The sequence below is a fragment of the Anser brachyrhynchus genome (assembly GCF_964034855.1).
Source record: "Anser brachyrhynchus genome assembly, chromosome: 4".
NCBI classification, from domain to species: domain Eukaryota; kingdom Metazoa; phylum Chordata; class Aves; order Anseriformes; family Anatidae; genus Anser; species Anser brachyrhynchus.
The window spans coordinates 49,216,348-49,242,176 of NC_137698.1; the positions used below are offsets into that span (position 1 = coordinate 49,216,348).

A 25,829-nucleotide genomic window follows, 5' to 3' on the forward strand; every position below is an offset into this window, starting at 1 on the left:
TGAGATTGGAAGGTAGCTGAACATGGCTCACGTGAATGTTCAGATGAGCCTGAAGGTAAGCTGAACTTGGTAACTAACAGAAGACAGGAGGCTGAATTTGATCAATCGTCTTGTCCTCAGATGGTATTAATATGCCTACTGACCTGCAGCCAAGGTGTGTAACAACAGTCATGGTGAGGCTAATGCAGCAAGGAAGAGCAGGATGTTAAAATTTGCATGTGCCCTGCTTCTAGGAAATGCTGATGGAAAAATGCTTCTATTGCCCCCTTCTTGAGTCAGCTGGAGAAGACCGGTCCATTTCTGTAGTTTACCTCAAGTTGCTGGCTGAGCTATTTGCACAGCTTACTGATCTACTGTGCAACTGATTATGTAGTGAGAAACTTCTGTGGTTGCCTTCTTCTCGTGGCTCCATGGAACTGACAGAATGGTGTTGGTCTGACAGAAGAGCAGTGATGGCCATCGCCTAGGCCCTGCTAGCTTGTGTGTGCTTGCAGCTTTGTGGAGGTGAGTGGAAACCAGAGTGAAGCTGCCAGGGCCCTTCTTTTATCGTTGTCTCGTGCTTTCAGACAAAACATAGGAATCACTTCCATTCAAACTGCTTTCCCCCTAATACTGCCTCTTCTAACCGTGCCTCTATTTTGAGGCAGAGAGCTCCAAAGAACCGTGTACATCATCTTCTAGAAAAGCAGGTCACAGCTTCTGACTTGTGTTACTTTCCCCCATCCAACTAACTTGGTAAGACTGCTTAGCAGTACAGGCTACTAATTTTCAGCTGCTGAAGCTGGGTTACCTTAACTGGATAGGAAGAAATAAAAGCTGGTCGATATTTCCTTTGAGTTTTCATCTGTTTCTACTTCGTTTGCGGGAGGAGATTACAAGCCTGATGGTACTACTAAATACCATAGTTGTTTTTTTATTGCTTTTATCTTTTTTCAGTAACGGTTTGTTCTTTGTACAGTAATATGAAAATAGAATTATTGTGTGAGAAACTTTAAGGCAGTTAAGAGCCTCATACTTCAGAAGCTGATATTGAAAAGGTCATCATTAAGTGGTTGCCAGTGAGCAAGTTGCTAATTGAGATCATCTAACTGGAGGCTTTGATTTGACTAGCAGGTGGGGTCAGATAATTTGCGAAGGTCTCCTGGAACTCCAACTCTTCAGCTTTTCTAAGTGGTTAGTTCAAATCGGATACTTGATCAAAAAGAAAAAGGAGTCAAGTGTTTTAGGCAGGTAAGTTTATTTCCAATTTCTTTTTGTACATCTTCTCTTCAAAATTTGTAGAAACATATAACAAGGTTCTTCTCCTGGCTGAGGTACTTTTCCCTTTTTTCCCAAATATGCATAAAATCTCTTTACATCTTTATGTTGCTGGAATTATCTGGTTCTGTAGGCTGATAGGAAGTCACGTACGCTAAAGTTGTAACTCAGGCTCAGAGCAACCTGTTACACTGCCTGAACAGCAGAATTGGGTGAGAAGGAAGTGTGGATTATGTTAGTATAAATACTGGGTCTTCATGAGTTTATGGCTACCACCTCTTATGTTGCAGTTCTTGCACAATTTCCTCAATGTTGTTGCACTTAAAACAGTAACGTTCATGTTGGTAGGTGATGAGTTGAACATCTGAGATGGTATTTGAAGAAGAAAGGGGTTGTTTCCATCCCTCGCTGTGGACAGGATTGTTGTAATCTGAAAAGCAGCTTTGTACTCTAGCAGTTTTATTTGAGATCTCAGTATAGCTGAGTGTGATTTGTGCTGGAGGGAAGGAAACAAAATTTGATTAATGATGCAGTGTGTCCTACTGAGAAGCTGATGTTGGAGCTGGGTTCGTATTAACATGGAATAAATGTGCTAAAACACCTTCATTGAACAAAAGTGATCAGAAGCATAAAGAGGAGAGCAGATATCAAAGTGGCGATAGGGATTTGTGGGAGCTTGGCATATGACTTTTCTATCTAGCAGGCTGGAGCAAATGGTGAAAAGAAGGGACTGCTTTAAGCTGCTCTCTCTGTTTTACCCTTAAACCTCAGTTTTTCAAGACCTATTTGATGAGCAGGAGGAAAAAAAAAATGTATTTTGATTTGGTCAAACACTCGTGCATTTCTTATGCTGCCTTTGCAAGTCTGTTACTTTACCATATGTAAAAAAAAAAAACATGCAGATCTGTTTAGTGTGGAGAAGCGCTCAGTGGGGTCTGCTAAATACAGCAAAAAGCATTGTTGTTCATTTGTTAGGTATGCTTAGCACTGCTCTGTATCGAGGGAAGAAATGGATGACTACCCAGCTTGTGAGGATTTTAACCAAATGAGTGGAAGTTATTAGAAATAATTCCCTCTGTGCTCAGTTGCCTGGGTGGTAACAATAGGAATCCTGATCGGACACTGAAGCCAGCTGTCTCCTACCGTAACTTTATACCCTCGCTTCTCACCAGAAGAGAAGACTGGAAAACTAGGCCATACCAGATCCTTTATTGAATAAAAGGCTTCAATTGTAATTGCTAAAAAAGACGTTTTTAGCAGTGGGAAGTCAAGGAAATCAGCATTATGCTTGGTCACATTTTGCTTTTTTTATTGGCCTCAGTTCTTGTCTGTGAGTATAGTCAGTTGTTTCAGGACAGTTGCATTGCTATTTCTCTGTTTATAAGACAAGAATGAATACCAGTTAACAAAACTGGAGCGACTTGAATTAATTTCCAAGCTCTTGACATACTGAATCCTGTCTTCCCAAACTATTTTTGGTTATTTTTCTAAAAGTATCTACATAATAGTTTGACTTGGCTGCGCTTCATGATGTGGGTTACTGAGCAGAGACTTGAGCAGGCTAATTACATCTGGGAAAAGTAGATGTCATTTAAGGAACTTGGGTTTCTAGTTTACTGTCCCTGATCCTGACGGGTTAAGCAGAAGGCAGAGCATGCAGCTTTTGGAAGCAGTACACCAGCAAGTTCTTAGTGGTCATCTGTACAGGAAAAAATGAGATTTGTGGAGTTTGTTCTTCAGTTGAATGGCATATGATTTAAATGGCTTGGGATGGTCCTTTCTCACTGACCTCAACTCAAATAAAGCAGTTTTCTTCAGGAAGCATTTTGTAGACTTTTGGAGCACTGCCGTGGTGGTGCGGTTTAAGCAGTAGCAGCCTGGCTGATCTCTTGGCTGTTCTCTGGCTTGGAAATTAGGGTAGAAGGGAACAGTAGCTGAACCTGCAGATTCTGAACAGAGCAGCAATTTTACCAAAACACCAGGGATGCTGAAGACAAAAAGGCAACTGTCTGGTATGTCGCAATCTTTTTTCTCTTGGTACAGGAGTGTTTGGAAAAAGAAAGTCCTTCTCCTAGTAAATATTTTTTTTCCTTGTCTTGTTCACTTTTTCTTATTTCTGTAAGTACGCATGGGTTACTGTGTGTCATGTGTGTTAGGGGTTTAGAATAATGTGGCTTGATTTAAGGGGCTGCTACCGAGCATTGAGAAACATGAGCTATAGGGCAAGTGTCCAGCATGGTTGGTTCGTTCTTTTACTCCAGGGATGGCTTATTGCGTGAAGACCACGGCAAGAGGGTTTCCAGTTGCCCTGTACTTGTACAGTGCACTGTATGGTGGAGTGGTGCTTTAATCACTTGGATCATGTGAAAGAAAAGCTATGGCTAAGCTACACATTACATAGAAAGAAGAAAAAGAAAATTGTTCTAATGTTCCTGAATTTTGTTTCAGATCCCTGCTGCAGACAGGCACATGCAAACACGAGTTTCATTCATGCCAAAGGGAATTCTGAATTTGACTGAGACAGAATGGCTGTTGGAGCATTTGTCCTGTCCCTCCTCCACATGTCCTTGTTACCTTCTGCTGCTTCATCTTTCACTGCAGAGCGCTTTCAGGCTGTTGTGAAGACTAGCTGACGAAAAGGACTTGCAGAAGGGAATGATTTCGTGCCAAATTTGTTTAAGAAAACATGTGGGCAGTTTAAAACTATTTCTGTTTCAAAAACAAGTGGTGTTGTGCAGTTTGGGTCACTTGCTGACTGTTTTATGCTCAGTAGCCACAGTGAGGGATAAAATCAACTTGAAAGTCCTTGCAGTGAGTATGGGTCTAGTTCCTCAAATAAACTTGTTGGTTTATGTGAAGGAGTGATCAGAACTGAGAATTGGAAAACGTTTCGTTTAAACAAGAAAAATAAGGAAGAAATATGCAGCTTGGGTGAACAGGAGTGCTAGTGCTGCTTAGCATCATTCCTTTGCGGAGAGCGATGAAAATGTTCATCGAAAATTGCATGTTAGCTCTTTTTCCCCAAAGCCTTTATTCCCTGGTACTTTCTTAAAGGAGAAAAAACAGTTCTGGGAGGGTTGCACCTGAAGGGCAAACCAGGCAGACTGCAGTGGGAGGCAGAGAGCTTTTCTTTCTTGCTGTTCTGGAAGAGATGGGTAACTGCCACTGTCATCGTCTTTTTTATAAAGTAGGTCTTCATTTTTCTAAGCACAAGCAAAAAAAGACCGTTTTCCACTGGGTGTGACAGCTTTTGTAACTTTCAATTGTGTTTCTTCTTTGATCTTTTTGGGTGCTTCATTTTCATTTGTGCCCTCTCCTACTTGATGTCAGAGAAGGCAGGGAGTGAGCTGGTGGCCCCGGTGGGAAGCTTACCTCACCTGGGGCTGAGAAGGTCTCTGCTGTACTTTCCTGCATTTCTTTGGTCCCCTGTGCTACTGTCACACAATCCAGTTTTGCTGCCCCGAGTTTGGTGCATCATTCTTAGTGGCAAGCTGGCTGATGTTACTGAAGCCTTATGTCAATTTCCACATACTCTTTTATTAAAACAAGAGAGTGGGATGCTTTGGGGGAAACACAACTCTGTGAGGGCCTCTGTGAGGCCTTTTAAGCACTGATGTAATACAGGTGTGCAGCTCACTTTGTGCCTTCAGGTAAGCCCTAAGCACCTTAACAAGTGTGTCAGTAAGTAACACTAGTTTTGGCAGTGCAGTGCTACTAGTGCAGGGTGGTGAAAAGCTATCTGTGAAAAAGCCAAGTGGTCCTGTAGAGATAAGAGCTTCTTGGTGCCACTTGGGCAGTCTTTCTGGACTGCTTGGGTGGTTCTCCAAGGGAAGTTGGCTTCAGGCAGGGTGCTGTCAAAACACTGGGTCTTTGCTATGTTTTTTCCAGGAAGGAGTTCATGTAGCTGCCTGACAGATACATGGGATCCTGAGCGTAAAGAAAAAGGCAGCGGGTTTCTTCCTTTCCTACTTGAACTGGGGTCGGTTGTTGTAGTAGGGCTGTGGCAGCTTTGAAATGCAGCGGTTGGGTGACTGATTTGTTGAGGGAGGCTTTCTTGCCAGCCTGGTGGTTTTTGGACGTGTGAGGGAGCTGAAGGTGCCAATATGGAAGTGAAACTGGAGTTTATCGCACAGCAGGGGAATGGTGTGGCAGCAAAGGGGAATTTTAAGTCATGTTTGCGTGCTCTCCCAGCCCTAATTCAGTAGTACAGTTTTGCAGGAAATCGATCCGAAGCACGGAGCCTTTTCAGCACCTGTTGAATTCACCAAAGACAATCAATCCATGCTTTTGGGAAGCTGTAGCATGGCAGATTCCTCTTCCCAGGAGAAGAAAACGGGATGATATTCATCACTGCAGAGTCGGGAGTAGCTGCAGGGTGGTGGGTATACACGGGCACTGTCAGGAGGACCTCTGTGCAGCTGCCACTTGGGGTGTTTGGAGCGGGGAGTCATTTTGTAGAGATGGGGGTGTGGTGTTTTGGTGAAGCAGTGCATTAGGCGTCAGGAGGTTTAGTCTTGAGGTAGCACGTGACATAATACGAGCTGCTTAATCCTTTATTTCCCCTCCTGTAATATCTCTTGTGTGTGATTTGATCAATCTCTGTCTCAGTGTCTGTGTCTGCAGATGAAAATGTGCGGACAAGATCACTTGTCTTCTGGGCAGTGTTGAAGCCAAGTGCTGTTGCCCTAATAGCTCTTCTGCGCATCAGAAGTTGCAGGGCATGGAGGTTGTACTGTGTGTGGATTACAGCCCACATGACGCAGTCGTCTGCCTCCTGTTTGGAGGCACTGTGGCATAAACCAGCATCTGAGCTGCCCTCTGTTCTGCACTCGAGTTAGGCTGTGAGATCGGAGTTCAGAAATAAGCAGAAAAAGTCATCTGACAACAGCGAGGGAACAGAAGGAGTAAGCTCCTGGAGGGAATTGGAGCTGATACACCACTGCTGTAGTCGCTCGCAGATACAGGGAGGAAAGAAGCCAAGCTGACTAGGCTAATTGTCAAGAGTCATGTTGGCTGAGGGACGCTTTCTGGCAGGTTTAGCACAGCAATCTTAAGCATTTCATTGTGGAGACTGGGGAGGTCAGTGTTTTCCCTCTTTTTAACCTTCTAAGTGCAGCGTGCTGTCAGTGAAAACTCACCAGGTAGACGTGTTAGTGGCGGTTCTCTTTTTGGCAATGTCTTTTGACTGGATATAGGACTATTGTCGGAAATGACATCTTTTGGGAGATGGGGGAGTGGTCTCGCCTCTGACTGATGTGAATAAATGCCTGTCCTCTTTCTGTTCTGAATGAACAATTTGCTAAGTTCAGCAGCTTCCTTGGCATAGCCTACGGAGAAGCTGCCTTGGGTCATTTGAGGCCTGTCCTCGTCACAAGAAATAAATGTGTGCTCAAATTGGAGGGAACTGCTCTTGTTTTAGCAGATCTAAACTATGCCGTTAGGACATGTGGGTGAAAGCAAGGCCCCGCAGCGCTGTTTCTGCACAGAGCTTTGCTTCTGGCTTTGTCTATATAAAAGTTATGATGTTGTGCTTCCATTGTTCTGCAGTGCTAATCTCAAATCCTTAGAAAAACAACTTCTTCATCTGGCAATGGAAATGGGTGGGTGTACACAGCTCTGAACTGGAACTGAGTCCGAGTGCGTTGGGCCAGTAAAAGCACTTGTGAGAAGCTGGGCCACCTTTAGTTGTGCTAAGCTGCTCTAAACTGCCTTCTCAAAGGATTAGTTAAGGGTCTTGATCTGTTGCAACAAAGCCTGAGAGAGTGACAGAGAAATGGCTGCTTATCGAGCTGTGAAAAGAAGGCTCTTGATACTTCTCCTTGAAGACTCTGCAGGCCACAAAGATGCAGACAAGCTCCCTGAAGTTAGTCACGGATAATAATAATTTCTGGTTGGGATTTCAAGCTTGGCTTTTTCAGAGATAACAGAAACAATGTGTTTGTCCTTTTAATAGCTTGGGATTTTTTTCACCTTTTCCTTAGGTGTCACTTTCAAAGAGGATACTTGAAGGTTATACATCAGTGGTCGTGGGATCTGTAGCAGGGTGCTTTGTTGTGGGGTTGGAGATGCTCGTGTTTAGAAGGCATCCTTTAAATCTATCATTGGGGTGTACGGTTAAGGCAAAAGTTGAGTCCAGTCGAAAAGAAACATTACCAACTGTTAAAAAGGATTTCCTTTTTCTTCTCAGCTCACCTTTCTTGAACAAGGCTTAAGAGAATAATTAGTCCCTTGAAAGTAGGGCAGCGAGGAATAGGACGTAACCGCGCACAGCAGCACTGCTTAGGCCTTTGTAATGCACATGCTGTTCAGAGCTGCTAGTGTTGCTGTGAATCGAGGCGCTCTTCAGGTACATGTCCAAAATCTTTTAAGAGCAGAGTCACGCTTAATGTACTTTCCAATTTTTGTGTAATGAATGACAAAACTGAAAGGACTTGGGTACAGTTAAGATGTTCTGTACTGCTCATGTTCCCTGTGTTTGTTGTAGTCTTACTAATAGCTGAGAGCTGGCCATGCCACAGTTGTGGGTTAGTCCGTGGTGGTGAGGATGAGCTTGAAGAAGCACGGGCTGATCCAGAGAAGTCCTTGAGCAGGAGGAGAGGTGAGGAAGCTCTAACAGGTCATTTACCCAGTGCAGAAGGCTTGTCTTTAAAGAGCTCGTGATACAGCCTGGGTGGAGAAGTGGCTAGATGGCAGCGTAACGTGTCCTTGGAGCTCTCTGCAGCTGTAATGAGCAGGCTCGTGGTTGTTGTGTGGCCCTGTAAGGAACTTGGTGAGTAGCTGAAGTGATGCTTACGTGAGATAGTGGAGAGAGAGCCTTAGGGGGCTGCAGTTGTCATCGAACCGTGATGTGGGGGCACTGGAGCAGTAAGAGGAGAGGGTGACTCCAGGAGACCTGGCTGCTTCATCTCTTCGCTTCATGGTTGTTGCGTGCCCACTTTTTTGTGTTTGACTGACAGAATTTCTTGTTGGCGAAGACGTGACAGGTTACTTGCTGTGGGCAGCAGAAACTGCCCATGTCAGGTCAAGTTCTCTGTTGTAACATTTCTCTGACAGGGTTATTTTGGCAGAAAACTTTCCATGGCGGCTGCCCAACGGTATGGGAACAGCCTTTGATCAAGGTGTATGTTAGTGGCTTTGTTGTAGACACCAACATCTCTGGTTTATCCAGAGACGTGAGCAGTCTGTTAAGTGAGTACACCATCAAGGAAACTTTATTTGCTGCTATGATGAGTTCTTTCCAAGCCTAGTTCACAAGACAGTTGATATTAAGTGTTTATGTTCAGCTTTTTTGGGGGTGGAGGTGGGAGGGGGAGTGAATGTGTATACCCGTGTTCAAATGGTTGGAGTGGAACCCATGAGCTATTGTGTTGTGAATAAGTATTGTCCAGGAGCACGATGGCAGGCAGTTTTACAGCAAGTTATGTGCAGATTTTGTGATTCCGTTTTTTTAATATACTGTTATTTCATGCCAGTGATGCAACTTGTAATTTGTCCCCCGGTAGTGTGAAACTGGGGCAGGGAGTTGAATAAGCTGAGTGGAGGTGGTGGTGCTTTTCTGTTGGCATGATTTTTTTTGTGCACAGACAATTGTAGCTGAGTAGCAGTAAATGTGTAAATTTGCTTGATGTGGAAGTATGCCAAGTGCTTGCTAAAATCTGAAATGGAAAAGAAAATATTAAACTAAAGGTCTTCTTTCCTTTTGGCTCCACACTAACAACCTTTTTGTAGCTCCGTTTCAGTCTGCATGTCTCTTTTTATTGCTGTTGGTAATACAGAGAATGAACTACAGAGGAGGGGAGGGGTTTCTTATGCGAGTACATCAGCACCTGTCTCGTCATCAGAAACACTGCAGTAATAATGCAGGTGTCCCTGCAGCAGAAACTCTGTTGGTGCCAGTCATGAGGACGGTGTTATGCCATCTCAGCAGCACGGACTGTTAATCTTCTCGTTCCCTCCCCCTCCTTTTAGAGCAGCAGTGGCAAGAGAAGTGGAGTGTACAGTTGATGGAATAAGATGAAAGAAGACACTGTTGAGACATTCCAGCTGCCAGACTTGGGATTTCTGCTGAATAAGGCATTTCGGCTTCGGGCGGGTCATGGCACGTCAGAAAGGCAGCACATCTGATTATCTGTCCCAGATAACTGGAAGCAATCCGCACTGTACAGGAAAGAAACATTGCTCTAAGGCTTTGTGTCTGTGCTTGCAACGCTCCTGTAGTAGTGGGGTAGGCTAAGGAAGGATCGTACAACGTGTTTCTGGTTCAAAATAGTTAGGAAGAAAACCACAAAAACAGTGAGGATGAAATTGAGTGGGCAAGATCCTCTGGTTCACTTGGCTTCAGCGTATGCTTTCCCTTCCAGTAACCAGGAATCTGATATCTTTATTTAAAGAAAATGGTGTCTCTGGTAAATATCCAGTATATAACCACTTCCTCTTGAGAGCTACGTTGTGTAAATTAGGTGGTGGTGATCTGTTTTGTCCCCACAAAAATGACAAGCACTCAGATGCTTGTTCTCAAGGAAGATTTGATTGGAGAATTTTTAATGATAGTCTTAACAGTGGAAAGGTCTGCGTTTTCAGATGGCTTCAGACCTTAGGGGTAGTTATACCTGAAGACGTGTAACCTTAGCTGAAGAAGTAGAACCATGCATTTTTTTTTTGCCTTACTGTTTAGTTGGATCAAGTCATACTGCTGCTGTTTCGTTTTGGGGTGCATATAATTAGATAGCTTTGTCTTGGTGTTTCAGACCAGCGTAGCTTTTTCAGTAAGCTGCTTTTCAATTGTGATGGGTTAATACGTGTTTCAAGTACAAGAGATGACTATCTGAGGGCAGAAAAGTGGCAGGGTAAGGGCAGCACACATGCATTTCTTGCTTTGGCATGGGACACGTGAGGATCGGAAAAAGAATCCGAAGCTTTCACCAAGCTAGCCTGTGACTAAGATGTGCAAAAAATGCAGCGCATGTATGGTGTATGGACATCACAAAGTACAGTTGGAATAATGAGTGCTTCTATTTATAAGGCTCCAAGTTAGTTCTTTGCACTTGTAATTGAAAGCTGGATATGAAGATGTAGCCCATGAAAGTTAAAAACAGGATGGAGTTAAGCATCATAATCAGCGGAGTTTTGGGGTTATGTGTGTTAGGTTTTGGATGCCTAAATCAAAAATGAGCGCCCAAAATAGATGGCTTGGTTTGCCAGGTTTCAGTTATATATCATTGCTTTGTATCAATTCATTCTTCCCTCATAAATCCTTTGACCATTAATGGTTCAATGTATGAAACATTTCAAAAATACCAAGTAGTGATGTGCAAAGAAATCTTTGTTGCATTTGAAATATTGTTTCATCTCCTCTGGTAGGTACCAGTTGCAAGGTGATAGTATAGAGACTGCTATTATGTGTAAAACAGGTTTCTGGGTCAGTAAATGAAGTGAATGGTAGAAAATATTTTGAATTTTCAAGAAATGCTTGTGGAAGTTGGATGAAAGATGCGCGTGTGTGTATGTATATATTTTTGTGCTGTGTCTTGCAGTAATTTGGAACAATTACACAGCAATCCCCAAGGGTGTAGGAGGTGATCAACAGATGCTCAGCGGAACTGTTCAACAGCCAAAAATATTTAAGAGCTGGTTTCGATAAAAGCACGGGCATGTGAAAATCAAGATGGGGTCCTGATCCCAGACTCTGGAGGAATTTGTAAGCCCATCAGCTTGAGTAAGGGGTAAGGGGTTGGTCTGTGTGCTAACTAGGTGCCTGCTCCCTGCCCTGAGTGGTTGCGGGATCAGAGTGATAGGGTCCAGCTCGGAATAAGTAAGTGACATGGGTGGTTTAAAAAAGATAAAATCTGTTGTCTTAGCGAGATGAAGGATGGGGATAGAAATAATGAGCTCTATGCCATTGGAGATGTGAGGGCTAAAACTGTTCTGTAGTGAAAGCTGAGTTTATCTTGGGTATGAGTTGCTGGAGAGCAAGGGGAAGGTAGCGTAACCATGGTCAGGCTCTGCTGTCTTGCTGGGTGTTCCTGATGTGACTCAAGACTAAAGCTGGTCACTGAATGCCTGTCACTGCAGCAGAGAAAGTCAAGAATCTGAAGCTCTCTTGACGTCCTCCATGCTGGTTACTTCTCAAAGTAGGGGGACTAAATCTCACCGAGCTGGTAGATCGCAGCTTCAGTCTGAAGGTGGCTTTGCAATACCTGATGGACTTGAAAATCCATGTTAAATATCTTGTAATCTTTAAAAGCCATGTACTGCTCTCCAAAATTTTTGCAGCTGTGCCAAATCGATTGTTACAGCTCTTAGAAATTGGCAGTTAGTCCTTTGGTACCTAACTTAAGAAATAAAAAAGCCTCTCAGATGATCTCTCCTTTAGGTAGTGAGGTTTGCTACAGGACAGTAGTGAACGGCTGTTCTGAAGTGTGATGTTCTTGAGGAAGGCTTTGTGCTAAGGCTTTGCTCTCAGTGGGTCCATTTGGCAGCCTCTGGATATCAAGCACCAAAGGCTCAAGTGCCAAGGTAGAAATTTAGCAAATTCCAAATTAGCAATCGGTGCCTACTGGGAGGCAAAGTGTGTGGGAGTGATCTGTCAACAGCTGAGAAATAAATTGGCTTTTGAATTGTAAGGCTGTAGAAGACAGGGGCTGGCCTCCACCCCTAAGAAAAAGGAAAAACCTGCAGAGATTTTTTTTTTTCCAGAAAAGGTGTTTGGGGCCTTTTGAAATGTTTGTCTGGGCTCCTTGGGTTCATCCAAAACAGGTTTCAGATGCTGTTGTTTGTGAAGCTTGGATACTGAAGCTTAAAATGTTTCATCCTATTATGTTAATAACTACAACTTGCCACTTCACAGCTTTCCAGGGCTGTTGTTAGCACCCTAACTGCTAGACATTGAAACTGGATTTCACTCTTCTACTTCGTATTTTTTTCAAGGAATGTTTACTACTATTTAGAGCATGGCTACATGTATGGCTTCAAGATAGAGGAATATTGTCTTGTGTGCTTTCACATTGTAAACACTGTCTAAAAAAACATCTAGGAACTTGTGTTGCTTCTAGGAAGATATTGCTGGATGGCTGGCCCGAACATGTATTCATGTTGGTGGTTTTTTTTTTTTTGAGTGAGTTCTCTGACTGGGCTGATGACAGCGTGTGCCTAGGTGTGCTGCAGGCTCAAGCAGTTCCTTGCTGCCATCGATCTTTGCATCAGCTGTGGGATACTGCATGTTACAGGAACGTGGTGTTTATTTTTACAGCTTAAATGGTGGGTAGGGTCTTGAATGTTTATTCAGTGTTTGTTTCTGACAAGATGCTGGAAAGCGGTGTGTTGTAAATACTGTATGCTTACTTGCAGGATGCCCTTGGAGAGAGGCTATGAGATGGAGCCTGTAAAGTGCGCTTCTTGGGTGTGAAAAATCTTATAGGTGGGAAACCTGATAGAAGGATGAGAATGTGACTGCTTAGAGCATTTTTTTTCTTTAGTGACTCTGGGTTGTCCTTATGGGACAGCTGTGATCAAGGGGAAAATACCTAAAACAATGGTAATCAAATGCCAGAGATGCTCTGTAGACTAATGACCAGAGCTATTCATGGCAGCTATGTACTGATTAAATGAATAAATACGTCTTTTGTCGTTTGGCAGTAAGGGCTTTAGTAGGTGGTGGGTGTTGGAGAGCTGTTTTCTACCATTGCTCATGAATGAAATTTTAAATAGTAGCTTTATTTATTCCATATTTTGAGGGAAACTCCAGGAAGAAGCTTGTTGGATGTTGAGTTGTATCTCTGAGGCCACATAGAGATATGTATGTATGTAGGTTTGGAAGGCACTCGTGTGGAGAAAGCAGGCGGGGGGGAGTTCACAGCACGGTGTGTGGCGGTCTGCATGCTGATGGCAGTTCTGCACGCACGTGGCTTGCTGGTGAGAGATTGGGAAGTGTGAGTCAGCATCGAGCACTGAGTTTCTCTAGATGTTCTACATTGCACAGTGGAGATGTAGATGTTACCACGGTAAGTAGTTATACCACAGTAACCCAGTTTAGCGTTTTCTTTGGCTCTAGCCTTGCATTTATTAAACTCTGTGTTCAGTATCTGGCATCTTACAGTCAAAACATAAAATTACTGAAACGTTGCGCAGGTTTTTTTCAGGGCACATGCACAGGAGGCCTGGTGGATCAGCTTTTGTCCAGCTGATATGCCTGTAGGTCCATGTCTCAGGTGTTAAAGCAGTATTAAAAGTGCAAAAGTACTGGGTTTTATGTAAGTGAAGTTGTTGCCCTGCTTACAAAATATGCTTTCTGTAGCAATTTATACCTCCTGATTCTTGATTGGTGAAGAGGAAAGCTGTTTATACAGTAGCTCCGACTTGATGGGGAAAACAAAAGGAGCAAAACAGATTGTTCCAAATTTAGAGGATGAAAGCACAGGAGGGGTTTTGAGTCTGCACTTCAGAAAACAGAAAACAAGCAGTGCATATCTGGGTGAGTGCCTGCCCACAAAGATAGGGCTTCGGAGGAACCTTGGGAGTGTGCTCGGGGGAGAGGCCAAGTGTGCAGCCCCCGACCTCAGTATTGCTGTTGGGCTTGGTAAAGCAGCGAAGAATTCTGTTCCTAATTAGAGGTGATAAAAGCCCATAATGTTGAAAGTTGCAGTTAAGTCTAGTATCTCAATACTTGGAATACTTGGGACTGTTTTTTTTTTTTTTTCCTGGAAAAAAAATACTTGGAACATATGCCGGGGCACTTGTTTCATGAAACTTCATTGAGGTTTGGATTAATCCCCCTATTAACAGTGTGCTTCTCTAGGCAATCCTAAATTTCTTGTCATGGCTGTATTTCATGCATCAAAACCAGTCTGTTTTGTTGGAAAGCAGTCAAAACTTGGTACTTCTCTTCCCTGTAACATCAACTTCCATATAAATGATTATGGGCACAACAAACGTGGACGAGTGCAGAACATAACGTTTTATTGTGGGTTGAGAGAAGGAGAAATCTCGTAAAAGCCTTTCTGTTGGGACCGACTGAACAATTGGATTATGTCAGAGCATTGTTTGATCAGAGAAGTACCGACCGAGAACCCAGACTGATTGTTCTGATATGTAAGGTGGAGCATTTGTGTACTCTTCTACACGTTTTTAGTTAAGGGAAATAAAATACATCTGGAGACTGTTAAAGGAAATGTCTGTTTACTTGGGCTAAATGGAAATGCTTTGTCTTTGGTTTCTAGTGTCTGTAGGGAAGGCAGTATTTTCTCAGAAATGAAAGAGAATTTTCACTCCTACCAAAAGGCAGTTATGTTTTTCCCTGTTAAGAAGTCTTTTACTGCTATCGTGGTGTATTGTATGCAGTGTCACGTTGAATGGGCTGGAGAACAAGACTGGATTTAACAAAACTCTTAAGATAAAAGGCAATTAGAGAAAGAGAGGTGTAGCTGCAGGCTTCATGAAAAGTTCTGCAAGTCACAGGTCGAAGATGGATCTCCTAGAAAAGGAAATCCTGGCATATTCGATGTCACAAAATAGTCTAAAATAGATATTTAATAAGTTGCATTTCTTGAGACATAGCTCTGAAATTGTGCTTAAATGAGAGCGCATAATATAAACGTTTTCCAAAATAGCCCACAAGACAAGTCGTCTTCTGGTGCCTTGGGCTTTTATTGGTGCTCTGTTGTTTGTAGGTGGATTGCTTTTTCACACCACTTTCCTTGTGTTATAGTTCAGGTGATTTATTTGTTTTTACCACACTGTCTTTGCTTTCTTAGTGGGAAGGGAAAAATGGCAAGTTTTTTCCACTTGAAACCTAAGCTGTACAAAAGACCTGGTGTCAAGGGAGGGGATGTGAGTGCGGGAGACGTTTTGGGGTTTTGACTTGTCTTAGCAAATAGTTCGTAGTGGTAGGAAGATCCATTACCAGCTGTTAAATATCTTGCTCAGATGAGATTTTTCAGTTAGTCTAAAAAGTAGGTTGTTTTTTTTAAGAGCTGGGTGAGCCAAGAATTCTTGCAACTGCTGGGTAATTTGCATTTCCAGTGGTGAAATCTGTCTCTTGGCTTCTGAACAGTGGAATAGTTCCTTTCTCTTGCTGCCTGCTGCTGCAGCAAGCTTCGTCCTTTAGAAGAAGACAAATGGCAAGTCCTCAGATGAACCAAAACCAGCCTGGAAAATGATCGAAGAGATGTGTGGAGCAGAGCTGGCAGTGACCAGCTTGGGAACCTGGCAAGGCAGGAGTGAGCTACTCTGTAGTACTGGGGAGGAAACTGGGAGTTGCCTTCGCCAGCATGTGTGCGTATCCAGTTGCACCGAGAGCATGGAAAATCAAGTGCAGAGAAGCAGCGTCCAATATTAATATTGCAGGGCTGTCTTCTTGTTGGCAGCTACTGACACATCAGTGCTGCTTTAAGCACAAGTTGGAAGTCGTCCCTTTGAGCTTGCCATGTTCCCAGCTTTGAAGATGGATACTTGAATATTATCAGAAGCTGTCCGACAGGAGATTTTTATTAACAATAACTTTTGAGTGATAAATTAAAGCCATTTTGGAAGTAGTTCTCAGCCTAGCTTTCTAGGCAAGCAAGGTGTTGAGGTTTGAGCAAAGTGCTACTGCCATATCCTATTAAGTTTTGAATGCAGTGTATAACTTGTACTGAACTGGGCTGGAGACAGTTAATTTCCTCCTCCTATTCGTAAAAACAAGCAGGGAACTGGAGGCAGGCTACAGAAGGACCAGTTACAGTGTAAGCTCCTTGCTTGTACCCAAGAACGGACGGGAGGATGGAGGAGTCCCCTCAGGAGTCCTGAGATGAATTGGTTACTCTGCTGGTTTGTCTGCCCTTAGATTCTTAGGGTGTTTATCTGCAGGAATCTGAACTTATGACACTCACGAGACTGACTGCTGGTAAGCTTTGGGGACAGACATATACTTAAGAATCAAATAAATTGTATTTCTATCTTCATATATAGTATTCCACATGGAAATATATTACTGCTGCATTATAGACGGTAGCTGCTTTTACCCTGAGATGTTTGGAGTTTTCAGTGATATATGGGTGGCTGACGGGTGGTTTATTTGCCTGGCAGACTTGCATCTAGTTGGATTCTTTGGCTGTGGAAGAAGCAGAGGCTTTTGAGCTCTGGTGTGTGTGTTAACTTGGTCTTGATAGTCTAATAAATGGTTTGATCACTAGTTAATAGACTTCAGGGTGTGTTGATGGAACTTCTGGAGGAATGTCTTTGCTGAACTACTTGACTGTGGTCCTTCTTCAACAGGCAGTGAAGGCTGCAATTGCCGGCCCTTTTTTTTAATGGTGGTTTAGGAGACTGAGATACCAGAGAGAATTTTTCTGCTGGTCAGAAGAAAACAGATAACTTGAAAACAGCAATGATAGTTAATTTTTCTGGTAATGTGAGTTTTGCTGATAGAATTGAATGCCATGTGGGTGTAGGTCATATCTTTGGAAGGTAACTGGGTTTTGTGAAATAATTCTGTCTTCATTCAGTATATTGCTTGTGTTTGGGGAGGTGAAAAAAAAAATAGCTAGAGAAGAAGCTCATGACAGCTACAGCTGTGGGCCTTCTGGAGTTGTATCTAGTCTTTGACATTTCCCTTGTTGTATACTTAAAGCTTGTTGAGTGCAATGTAGAGATGTGAAGCCAGTTTCCTAGTGTATCATGGCTTTTAGTCACAGAGCAAATGGGCAAGAAGATAAAAGATATGTTCTTTGTATGGGATTTTGGAAAACCTCATTGCTTTCTATGAGGAAAAATACTCTTTAAGTCAACTCAGGGTGGTTTGGCTAACCGAGTATTTAAAAAGCAAACACGGAAGTGATGATGATTGCACCTATGCTTTTGTTGTATTAATTAGAACTTGGTCAGTAGTTATTCTTAAACTACATCTTATTTTTCAGGTTGAATCCTTCATCTTGGATCAGGATGATCTCGAAAACCCTATGTTGGAAACTGCTTCCAAATTGCTTTTGTCAAGTACTGCCGATGGTGCTGACCTAAGAACAGTAGATCCAGAAACCCAGGCAAGACTAGAAGCTTTACTTGAAGCTGCAGGTAAGTACTCGTGTCCCATACAGGTTTAATCCCAAAGCCCTGACACATGAGACCATACTGGAACTGCTTGCATAAGTCTAATCCATACGAGCATGATACATATTCAGGATGCAAAGCAGCGTGAACGTGGCAAAGTTGTGCACATCAGGGAAGAGAAAGGAATTCATTAAAATGCTCTGAATCTTTGAAAAGTAGAAAATTAATTTCATGTGAAGTCTGTGCCTCTGATAGGATTCCTCCAAATTTGGATTTCTAAAAGCCAAAAAACTGACATCCGCCCTTGGCTTGCAGTCTTCTGTCAAAAACTAAATTGCTCAATGAGGCTTTGTTTTGTAATAATTACTGCACAAAAAGCATTGCTAGTTGCATATACTGAGTAGTTGTGAATAGTTAAATAACGTGTTCTGTGGCTTTGAGGGCTTCACCCATGTGCATCTCATCTGAGCGCAGCTTTCAAATTAACATTGTAAACAGTTAATCCTTTTTTGGAAGCTGTAGTTCATTATACTTGTAATGCTTTACTCGGGAGATCTAAAAGGCTCAACCTCAACTTGTGCATTTTCTTCTTTTCTGGCATGTGTACCAACCTGTTGTAAATTGGAATGGAAGGAATAGGTAAACTGTCGACTGCTGATGGTAAAGCGTTTGCAGATCCTGAGGTGCTTCGCAGACTGACTTCTTCGGTGAGCTGCGCGTTGGATGAAGCTGCCGCTGCACTTACCCGGATGAGAGCAGAAAGCACAGCAAATGCAGGGCAGACGGACAAGTAAGCTGTGTTTTTTATACCATCCAGTTTTTAGTTGTGTGCAACTTAGAGGTGGGTTTTATCCTGTACACTTTTGGACTATGAGATGATGAAACTCAAGTGGAACCAGTGCCAAGTTGTCATCTGTGATTCTCCTGTTAAGTATACCTGCAGTATCAGTTCCTGTATTGGGAAGTGAAACAATTATTATTGTTTAGAATTCAACAATCATTCTTTAAGTAAACTCTTTTAACTTGACCAACTGTAGAAACTAAATCCCTAAGCTTGTAAGTAACCTGGGCCTTTGAAAAATACTGAATCCCCAACCCGCCCCCCCCCCCCCCCCCCCCAAAAAAAAAAAAAAATCAGAACTTCTGAGCTCTCCTTTTCAACTGTGGTGGAAGGAAAGCAGTCTCCAGAGACTCGAGCCTTCAGCTTTCTGCTGTTGCGTAGGACCTTGGACAGAGCCCCAGCCAGAAAGGCTTGGCTTTTTGAGGCAGCTTTCTGGCTTTCGGTGTTTTTTAGTTTTAGTGAATGTTTGAGGGAAAAGTAAAAGCCGGTTCCCTTCTAGGCACTTGTTAAGGTTCAGTACAACAGAAACAGACTGATAGTACGCATCTGCATTGCTAGTTGGCAGATTATTCTTTGTATACTGAGTAACCCAGAAGAAACATTTTTGATGTGCTGACCTGGACACACGAAGATGAGTAGAGTATTTTCCTTTTGTGTCTGCTGCTATTTTGTTTGTTCGTTCCTGCCCCCAGCTACCCCAAAAGGCTGCTAACAGCAAGGTTGCCAAAGCTGTTGCTAGGATGGGGGATGTGGGAAATAAAAAATAAATGTGGAAAATGTGGTGAACAGTACGTGTTTCAGAAATATTTCTCTATGTTAATGTGTATATATATATTTATTCTGGTGGCACAAATGAAATAGGAGTCCTGGGTAAGATGCACAGGTATAAGTTGGTCCTTGTTTTAAAAAAATAATCCACTTCTAAAGTTTGTGTTTTAAGAATTGCTCATATTGATGTGGGGTAGCGAGGCTTGCAAAAGTTTCCTGTAAACCACCTTATTTTTATATTGCCTTTTGTCAGTTCTGTTTTGATGCGACTTGCGAAATGGACAAGAGATTAAAGGTTGGTGGATGGGATGAGGCCAACCAAATCAAATAGATCTGGATTTATTATTAATGATAGAATTATTTGGACCAGAATAGAATTTTAATTCTCACGAAGTGGTAACTTCTAGAATAAACATACCGTATACAGAGCACAGTGTCAGAATAATTGAAAATAAGTATTCAGTAAATCCTTTTTTTTTTTTTTAACTGAAACAGAAGTGAAGAAATATGAGGGACCTGAGAACCAAAAGTTCTCTAACTTAAGGTTTACCAAACAAGGAGAAAATGACCTTTTTCTGCAGGTCTGAGTTAGGGCCACAAGTGAAACGCTTGGTTGTTGTTTGAAAGTCAAGGCATTTATTATGTTGTAGGTGAAGAACATTGGAGGTGATCTGTTTTAGTTTCATCGACAGTGCTGAAAAAAAGTGCGATAAGACCAATCATTTCACTGTCCTCTAGTTCCTGGGACAAAGGAAAATGTGAATACAGCTCTGATTAGTGGTGGCAGATATGGAATGGAATACTCATAAAATAATACCCAGTTAAAGACACTGTATTTGTGTTCCAATCATATCTCCTTTTCATTGAGCCTTACTTGAGAGAATGAATGGGACAAAACCTGTTTTCAAATCAGTAATACAGAACCGGCATAGATGGAGACTGTATCCTAGGTAGTAATTAATAATATAGGATTTTGTTTCCAGTACTGTAGTAGCCTTTCAAAAGGGAAAGTTGTTAGCTATCTAAGACATGTATTTGATTGCAAAAAAGGCTTTATACTGCCATAACATTGTGTTGAGTGCATAGAGTGTCTTCTCTGAACGAATCCTCTGTTGCTCTTGCACATCTTGCAAAATATAGTTAAAGTGGTCGTTCTTCATATGTTTCTTGTTGTAATCTTGTGCTAGAAATGAGTAACAGGAGTGGTTGAGAACATGTTGATTTTTCAGGTAAGTTGCTTGGAAAACTTCAAGTGTAAAAATACCAACTCTTTAACAGTTGACAATGGTTTTTAGGTTGTTCTGTGTCCTCATGGCACATGGGGCTTTTTGTTCTGTATATAGACCAAATGTTTCAAGTGTGGTCCGTTTTCACTTCTTAATGCTTTCTATCTTGTTAGCCGCAGCTTGGCAGAGGCTTGTTCAGAAGGAGATGTAAATGCTGTGCGGAAGTTGCTAATCGAAGGACGAAGTGTGAATGAGCACACAGAAGAAGGGGAAAGCCTCCTTTGTTTAGCCTGTTCAGCAGGATATTATGAGCTTGCACAGGTAGGTTTTCTGGCTGTTTTGCGTATGTCTTGTATCAAAATAGGTAGTTATTGAACTAATGTTTTTTTCCTTGTGCACCTGAAGGCAGTGTTAAGGTACTAGAATATGTCAGTTAAATGACAAATGAGGACTTGCCCACAAACTGCGTGTTGCTGATGGATTCCTTGTGCATATTTTTCAAAGTTTCTGACACAAAACTGTTCATGAAGGTGGCTTTGTGTAGCATTTTAACCATCTTGACGTTCTGGTTTGTCACCTAACAAGGCTGTTGATCATCCTTCTGTTCACAGGTTCTTCTGGCAATGCATGCTAATGTAGAAGACCGAGGTATTAAGGGAGACATAACACCTCTAATGGCCGCTGCTAATGGCGGACATGTCAAAATCGTCAAGTTGCTGCTAGCTCATGGTGCTGATGTGAATGCACAGTCATCAACAGGTAACTGTGTTAGAGCTTGCTGAAAACAATTGGAAGGCTGAGACTTGAGGCTTGTGGTTTGGTAAGAATGGCTCTCAGCTGAGCATAGCTCTTCCAAGTAGATCTCTTCCTCTAGGTTTTACAGTTTGGCTCATGTATTTTTCTGTGTAGCTATAAGACAGTAGTTAGTTATGGACATAAGTGGATTAAGTCTATTAGTAGCTGAAAGGTATTTGCATTTGCAGGGTTGGTGTACTGAGAAAATAATTTGGTGGCAGGTCTAGTTAACCTGAGGAAAACAGTAAGCATGAGAAGATGGCCTTTTTTGCATGTTTCTTGGCAGTTTGGTAGGCATTTCTGTTTGTGACCAAATAGCTTTAAGAAATTTCCCTAGTTAATGCAGCTGTTAATTGGAGAGATTCTGTGTAGTCTATTATCATGGGCAGATTGATTATCGACCCTAAATGATGAGGCAGGTTAGGATGTGAGAAGACATGCATGTGGAGGTTTTTTAGTGAAGTAGTTCTAAGTAGTAATACTGCTTTGTTGTTTTCCTGTTCTAGCAGCATGGTATGTCCATGCTAGCAGGAAGGGCGGTGGGATTTTGTGATGCAAGTTGGGATTAACCAGGAGAAAAATAGGAGGAGAGTTGTATCAGTACTGTTACCAGGCACGTTTAGATCTTCAGCTTTTCAGCCCCGAGTTGTGTTTTGTAGTTATTTCTGTTTCCCCCTTTATTTTTTAAGGTAGTTAACTCAGTAAAAGCGGTAAAGTAGAGCATCAGGTTCCCAGTAGAAATTGTCAAATTTGATGTTCTGTTTTTTAAAACTTTTTCTCTTCTGCCTCTAGGCAATACAGCCCTTACATATGCCTGTGCTGGAGGCTACGTAGATGTTGTGAAAGTACTGCTGGAATCGGGCGCTAGTATTGAGGACCATAATGAAAATGGTCACACTCCCCTGATGGAAGCAGGAAGTGCCGGCCATGTGGAAGTGGCCAGAGTGCTGTTAGAAAACGGCGCAGGCATAAATACGCATTCCAATGAATTTAAGGAGAGCGCGCTTACACTGGCTTGTTACAAAGGTATAGTACCAAGGCCTCTGCTTAAGTGTGGAAAGTCTTGAAAAATATGTATTTATTCAGCCTCGTTGTCTGTTATGAAATTAATTTAAAGGCTATGAATAGACGCTTAGACTTTTATCCTGGCTTTAATACTGCATAGCACATAGGCACCATATATAAAATGATCCTCAGCATGGAGACTGTAAGTACTAAGATACAAAACTTTTGTCCGAGTCCTGTGATGCTTTGAAAGATTTTCTCTTAATTATATGAATTCTGAAGCAAGCAATTAATTCTTCATAGAATGAGTATGATAAACTTTATGTAATGTAACTGTTTTACAAGATACCTCTGCTTAGGTACAGAAATGCCAAATAATTTGAAGGACTTAGCGCTTATAAAACATGCAGAATCTGGGGCTTTGCCTTTTAGGTGTCAATGCTTAGGCACCAGGACTTTCCTACCTCCTTTGGAGTATTAGGCAACTATCTTGTATCACCTGAGCAAGAGATGAAAATGTTTTATTAAAAGGCCAAATCTGTTCAAACAGCCAGAGCAGTTGTTGTAATAGTCACTTAGTATATGTTTTATTAGAGCTATTAGAATGGCTCTTGGAATCATAGAGTAATTGATGTTTGTAACAGAGGTACTTGCTCTGGCATCGCAGTAGGTTTTCCTGCCTTGAATGCTCCTGGCGCAGTGTTACCGAGCACCTTCACAAGCCCTGGTAGTTGTCTTTGTGGTGGTTATCAGAGCAAAGGCTCTATTTGAAAGAGCAGTGGGAACCCAAACTGTCCCCTCCCTGAAGAAGTATGCATGGGCCCTGAATCCTGAGGTGAGCTTGGAAAGCTGAGTTTAAAAAAAAAAAAAAAAGTAAAAATTTCCCCTTATCCATTTATGTTCTGTCTGTATCTCTTGAATTTGTGTTACTCCAAATCTTACGTTTAGGAAGTAGAAATATGGTCCTCTTTTTTTATGTGGTGTTTGCTTCCTGTAGTAGAATGATTTGGGATACTTGAGACCAAGAAGGTCACTAGCTTCTCCCAAATAAAGGGGGAAGGGCTACAACTGTAGCCTCGTTTTGGGCAGTATCTGTGTGCTTCGTGTTGTTGCTAGGTGTATTCCTAGTGTTAAGATTTAGCTTTATTCATGTTGAGTTACAAAGCAGCTTTTTTCTGGCTTGGTTTTATGTTTGCTACTTGACTGAATCATGACTGTATAGTGGAGTTGACTGGACTTGACGTACCTCCAGAACTTGGAAAGCTATAGTCGTGAATTAATGGAATGGTAGAGAGTAAATACTTCCCAAAAGCTTTTAAGCGCCTTTTGTAGTTGGAGATTTTCTATAGGTGGTCGAATTCTACAAATATCAGCGTGAAGGTCCATCTGCTTTGTTTTGTGGCCTAAGGATTGATGGGAGCTCAGGGGCTGTTTACAATACCATTTATAACCACAGTAACCTTAAATCCCTAGTGCTGAGCAGGAAAAAGCAGAAAAATCTGTCAACTAAACGAAAGGCTGTCATTCTGTAGTTGAAAAAAAAATAAGTGTAAGGTCTTCAGACATAATAAATCACCCTGGTAAACCTGATGTTTGCACTGCTTGGCTCCAATGTCACATCAAGGAATGCATACAATACAGACATGATTTAAGCCACTAAGTGAATCGGATGATATTTTTAGTAAGTATGCTATTGGGCTTCTGCAGTTGTTAAACCTGTAGATATGAACTTGCCTACTGAAACAGTTTTACTGACATTTTTGTCTTGTAACGTAGCCTTTTGCTACCTTAATTATATTATGCTAGACCTTTTCTATGACAGTTGTGAAATGTACCTGCTGAAAGTAGTTTGTAACTGTTAAGTACTTTCTCTGTACAGGCCATCTAGAAATGGTGAGGTTCCTGTTGGAAGCTGGTGCAGACCAGGAACACAAGACAGATGAAATGCACACTGCTCTTATGGAGGCTTGCATGGTAAGAGATGCATGGCTTTATCAGTCAGGCATATGTATTGTCTTTTCACTTGCAGGAGATGAACAAAGTGATTCTTTTTGGCCTCTTTTTGGTATGGAATCCAACTGTGTGATATTTTGATTCTCTGTACGTCACGAACTTTGGTTAGATAATGAAGCAAAAATGGGAAAAAAAAAAGTCCATGGTGTAAAAATGGTACTTCCTGAAACAATAAAATGAAAATTTTTGCTCTCATTGCTGACAAAATAGTTAATTTCTTGAGACAGTGAGAGAGAGATATTAACCCATTCGTTGAATAACAAGGTTTATGTTATGTCCAGCTGCACTTATTTTTTTCGGAAGTGGCAGGAGTCAGCAAGTAAGGCTGTGCTTGTCCTGAAGCAGCTTCTGTAGACTGTCTGCCTTTGTGTTATGTCAGTTACTTTTGGCTTTTTGTCCGATAATAATCATGTAGGGCTGGTTTGATAAGAGATACTTTTGTGACCTCAGTTCAGAGGAATTTTCGTGAATTGAGAGATAGCCAGATGTAAACACTAATTAAGTATTTAAAGAAAACAGTTTTTAAATGTTAATTCTGCCAGTTTCTGGGAGAGCAACTCTGAGTGTACAACGTAGAGATGCTTTTTACAGCCATCTCCAAATGAAGTAGCTTAAAGCAGATTGAGAGTGGCTGTTGAAATGCTTTTGACAATTACAGTATGCACTAAACATGGGTGGTGAATGTGGTTGTAACCTGGCTATTGGAAGCATTTAACATACCTAGGCATGTTTAAGGAGTTTGTAAGCCAAGTTTTCATCTTCCCGTGTTGGTGGTTACGTTTAGGGGTGTGTGTGGGACTTGTTTCAGTATGGTTCACCCAGTCACTTATCATAGAATCCCAGCATAGTTTGAATTGGAAAGGATCTTAAAGACCACCTAGGTCCCAGCACCTGCCATGGGCAGGGACACCTCCCACCAGCCCAGGCTGCCCAAAGCCCCATCCAGCCTGACCTTGAACACTTCCAGGGATGGGCATCCACAGCTTCTCTGGGCAACCTGTGCCGCTTCCTCACCACCCTCGTGGTGAAGAATTTCTTCTCAACAATCTAAATTTATCATGTTTTGATTTTAAAACTCCTTGTCCTGTCCCTACAATCCATGACAGAGTCCTTTCTCATCTTTTCTGTAGGCCCTCTTTGGGTACTGGAAGACCATTATAAGGTCTCCTTCAATCCTTCTCTTCTCCAAGCTGAAAAACCCCAATTTCTTCAGCTGTATGCATAGGAGAGGTGCTTCGGCCTACTGATTGTCTTCGTGGCCATCCAAGAAGTCCATGCCCTTATGCTGGGGATCCTAGGGCTGACCTTACTCCTTGAAAACACAGGACCAGAGGCTGTGTGGGGAGCAACTAGGAAACGGAAAGGGAAATTGTTAACAAGCTTAATTAAGAAAAATACTTCCATGTTGCTGGTCTGTTAATCTGAGGCAATTGTAAAATGACAGCATAAAAGAGATTACCTTTTTATAAAATTTAATAAGACTGAGAAGAAATCTGATTTTTAGTTTCTTGTGGTATAACATAAATATTGGTTTAACTTTCACTTGAAAAGGTTATGTATGGGTACATTTCAATGCTGAAATAGCAAAATTGATGCTCAATTTAAGATTATTCCAAGGTTTTGTGGTGAAGAAAACTTGCTAAATTGCAGTCTTTATATGGTGTTTTTGTTTGAGGTCCTCATAAGCTTGAACCAGGTATGTAACTCTGGTTTATCTGCATCACCTTTAAAGCGCGTATCTTACTGGAAATTCATTTACTACATATAGCCTCAGGTTGAGGTTTCAATTCCTTTTGCCTTTTCCTTTGGAGTTTACTTCTGAGTAAATGTGCTCCTTGATTCCCCTTTTCTGCACCAACAGTTTAGGCTTTGGTGTGCCCCCTTTCGGAGAAGTGGTATGAGTT

The 25,829-nt window shown here is 42.0% G+C and overlaps 1 protein-coding gene across 8 annotated transcripts in view; it reads left to right on the plus strand.

The window, feature by feature from the left end:
• ANKRD17 (ankyrin repeat domain 17) overlaps positions 1–25,829 on the plus strand; it is an 86,977-nt gene that overhangs the window by 20,166 nt on the left and 40,982 nt on the right. For all 8 annotated transcript variants that reach the window (XM_080591570.1, XM_080591569.1, XM_080591568.1 and 5 more), the window contains exons 2-7: positions 17,148–17,301; positions 17,911–18,067; positions 20,286–20,433; positions 20,724–20,871; positions 21,700–21,933; positions 23,792–23,886. In XM_080591570.1, coding sequence (XP_080447696.1) covers positions 17,148–17,301; positions 17,911–18,067; positions 20,286–20,433; positions 20,724–20,871; positions 21,700–21,933; positions 23,792–23,886 — 936 coding nt within the window. The remainder of the gene's footprint in view (positions 1–17,147; positions 17,302–17,910; positions 18,068–20,285; positions 20,434–20,723; positions 20,872–21,699; positions 21,934–23,791; positions 23,887–25,829) is intronic.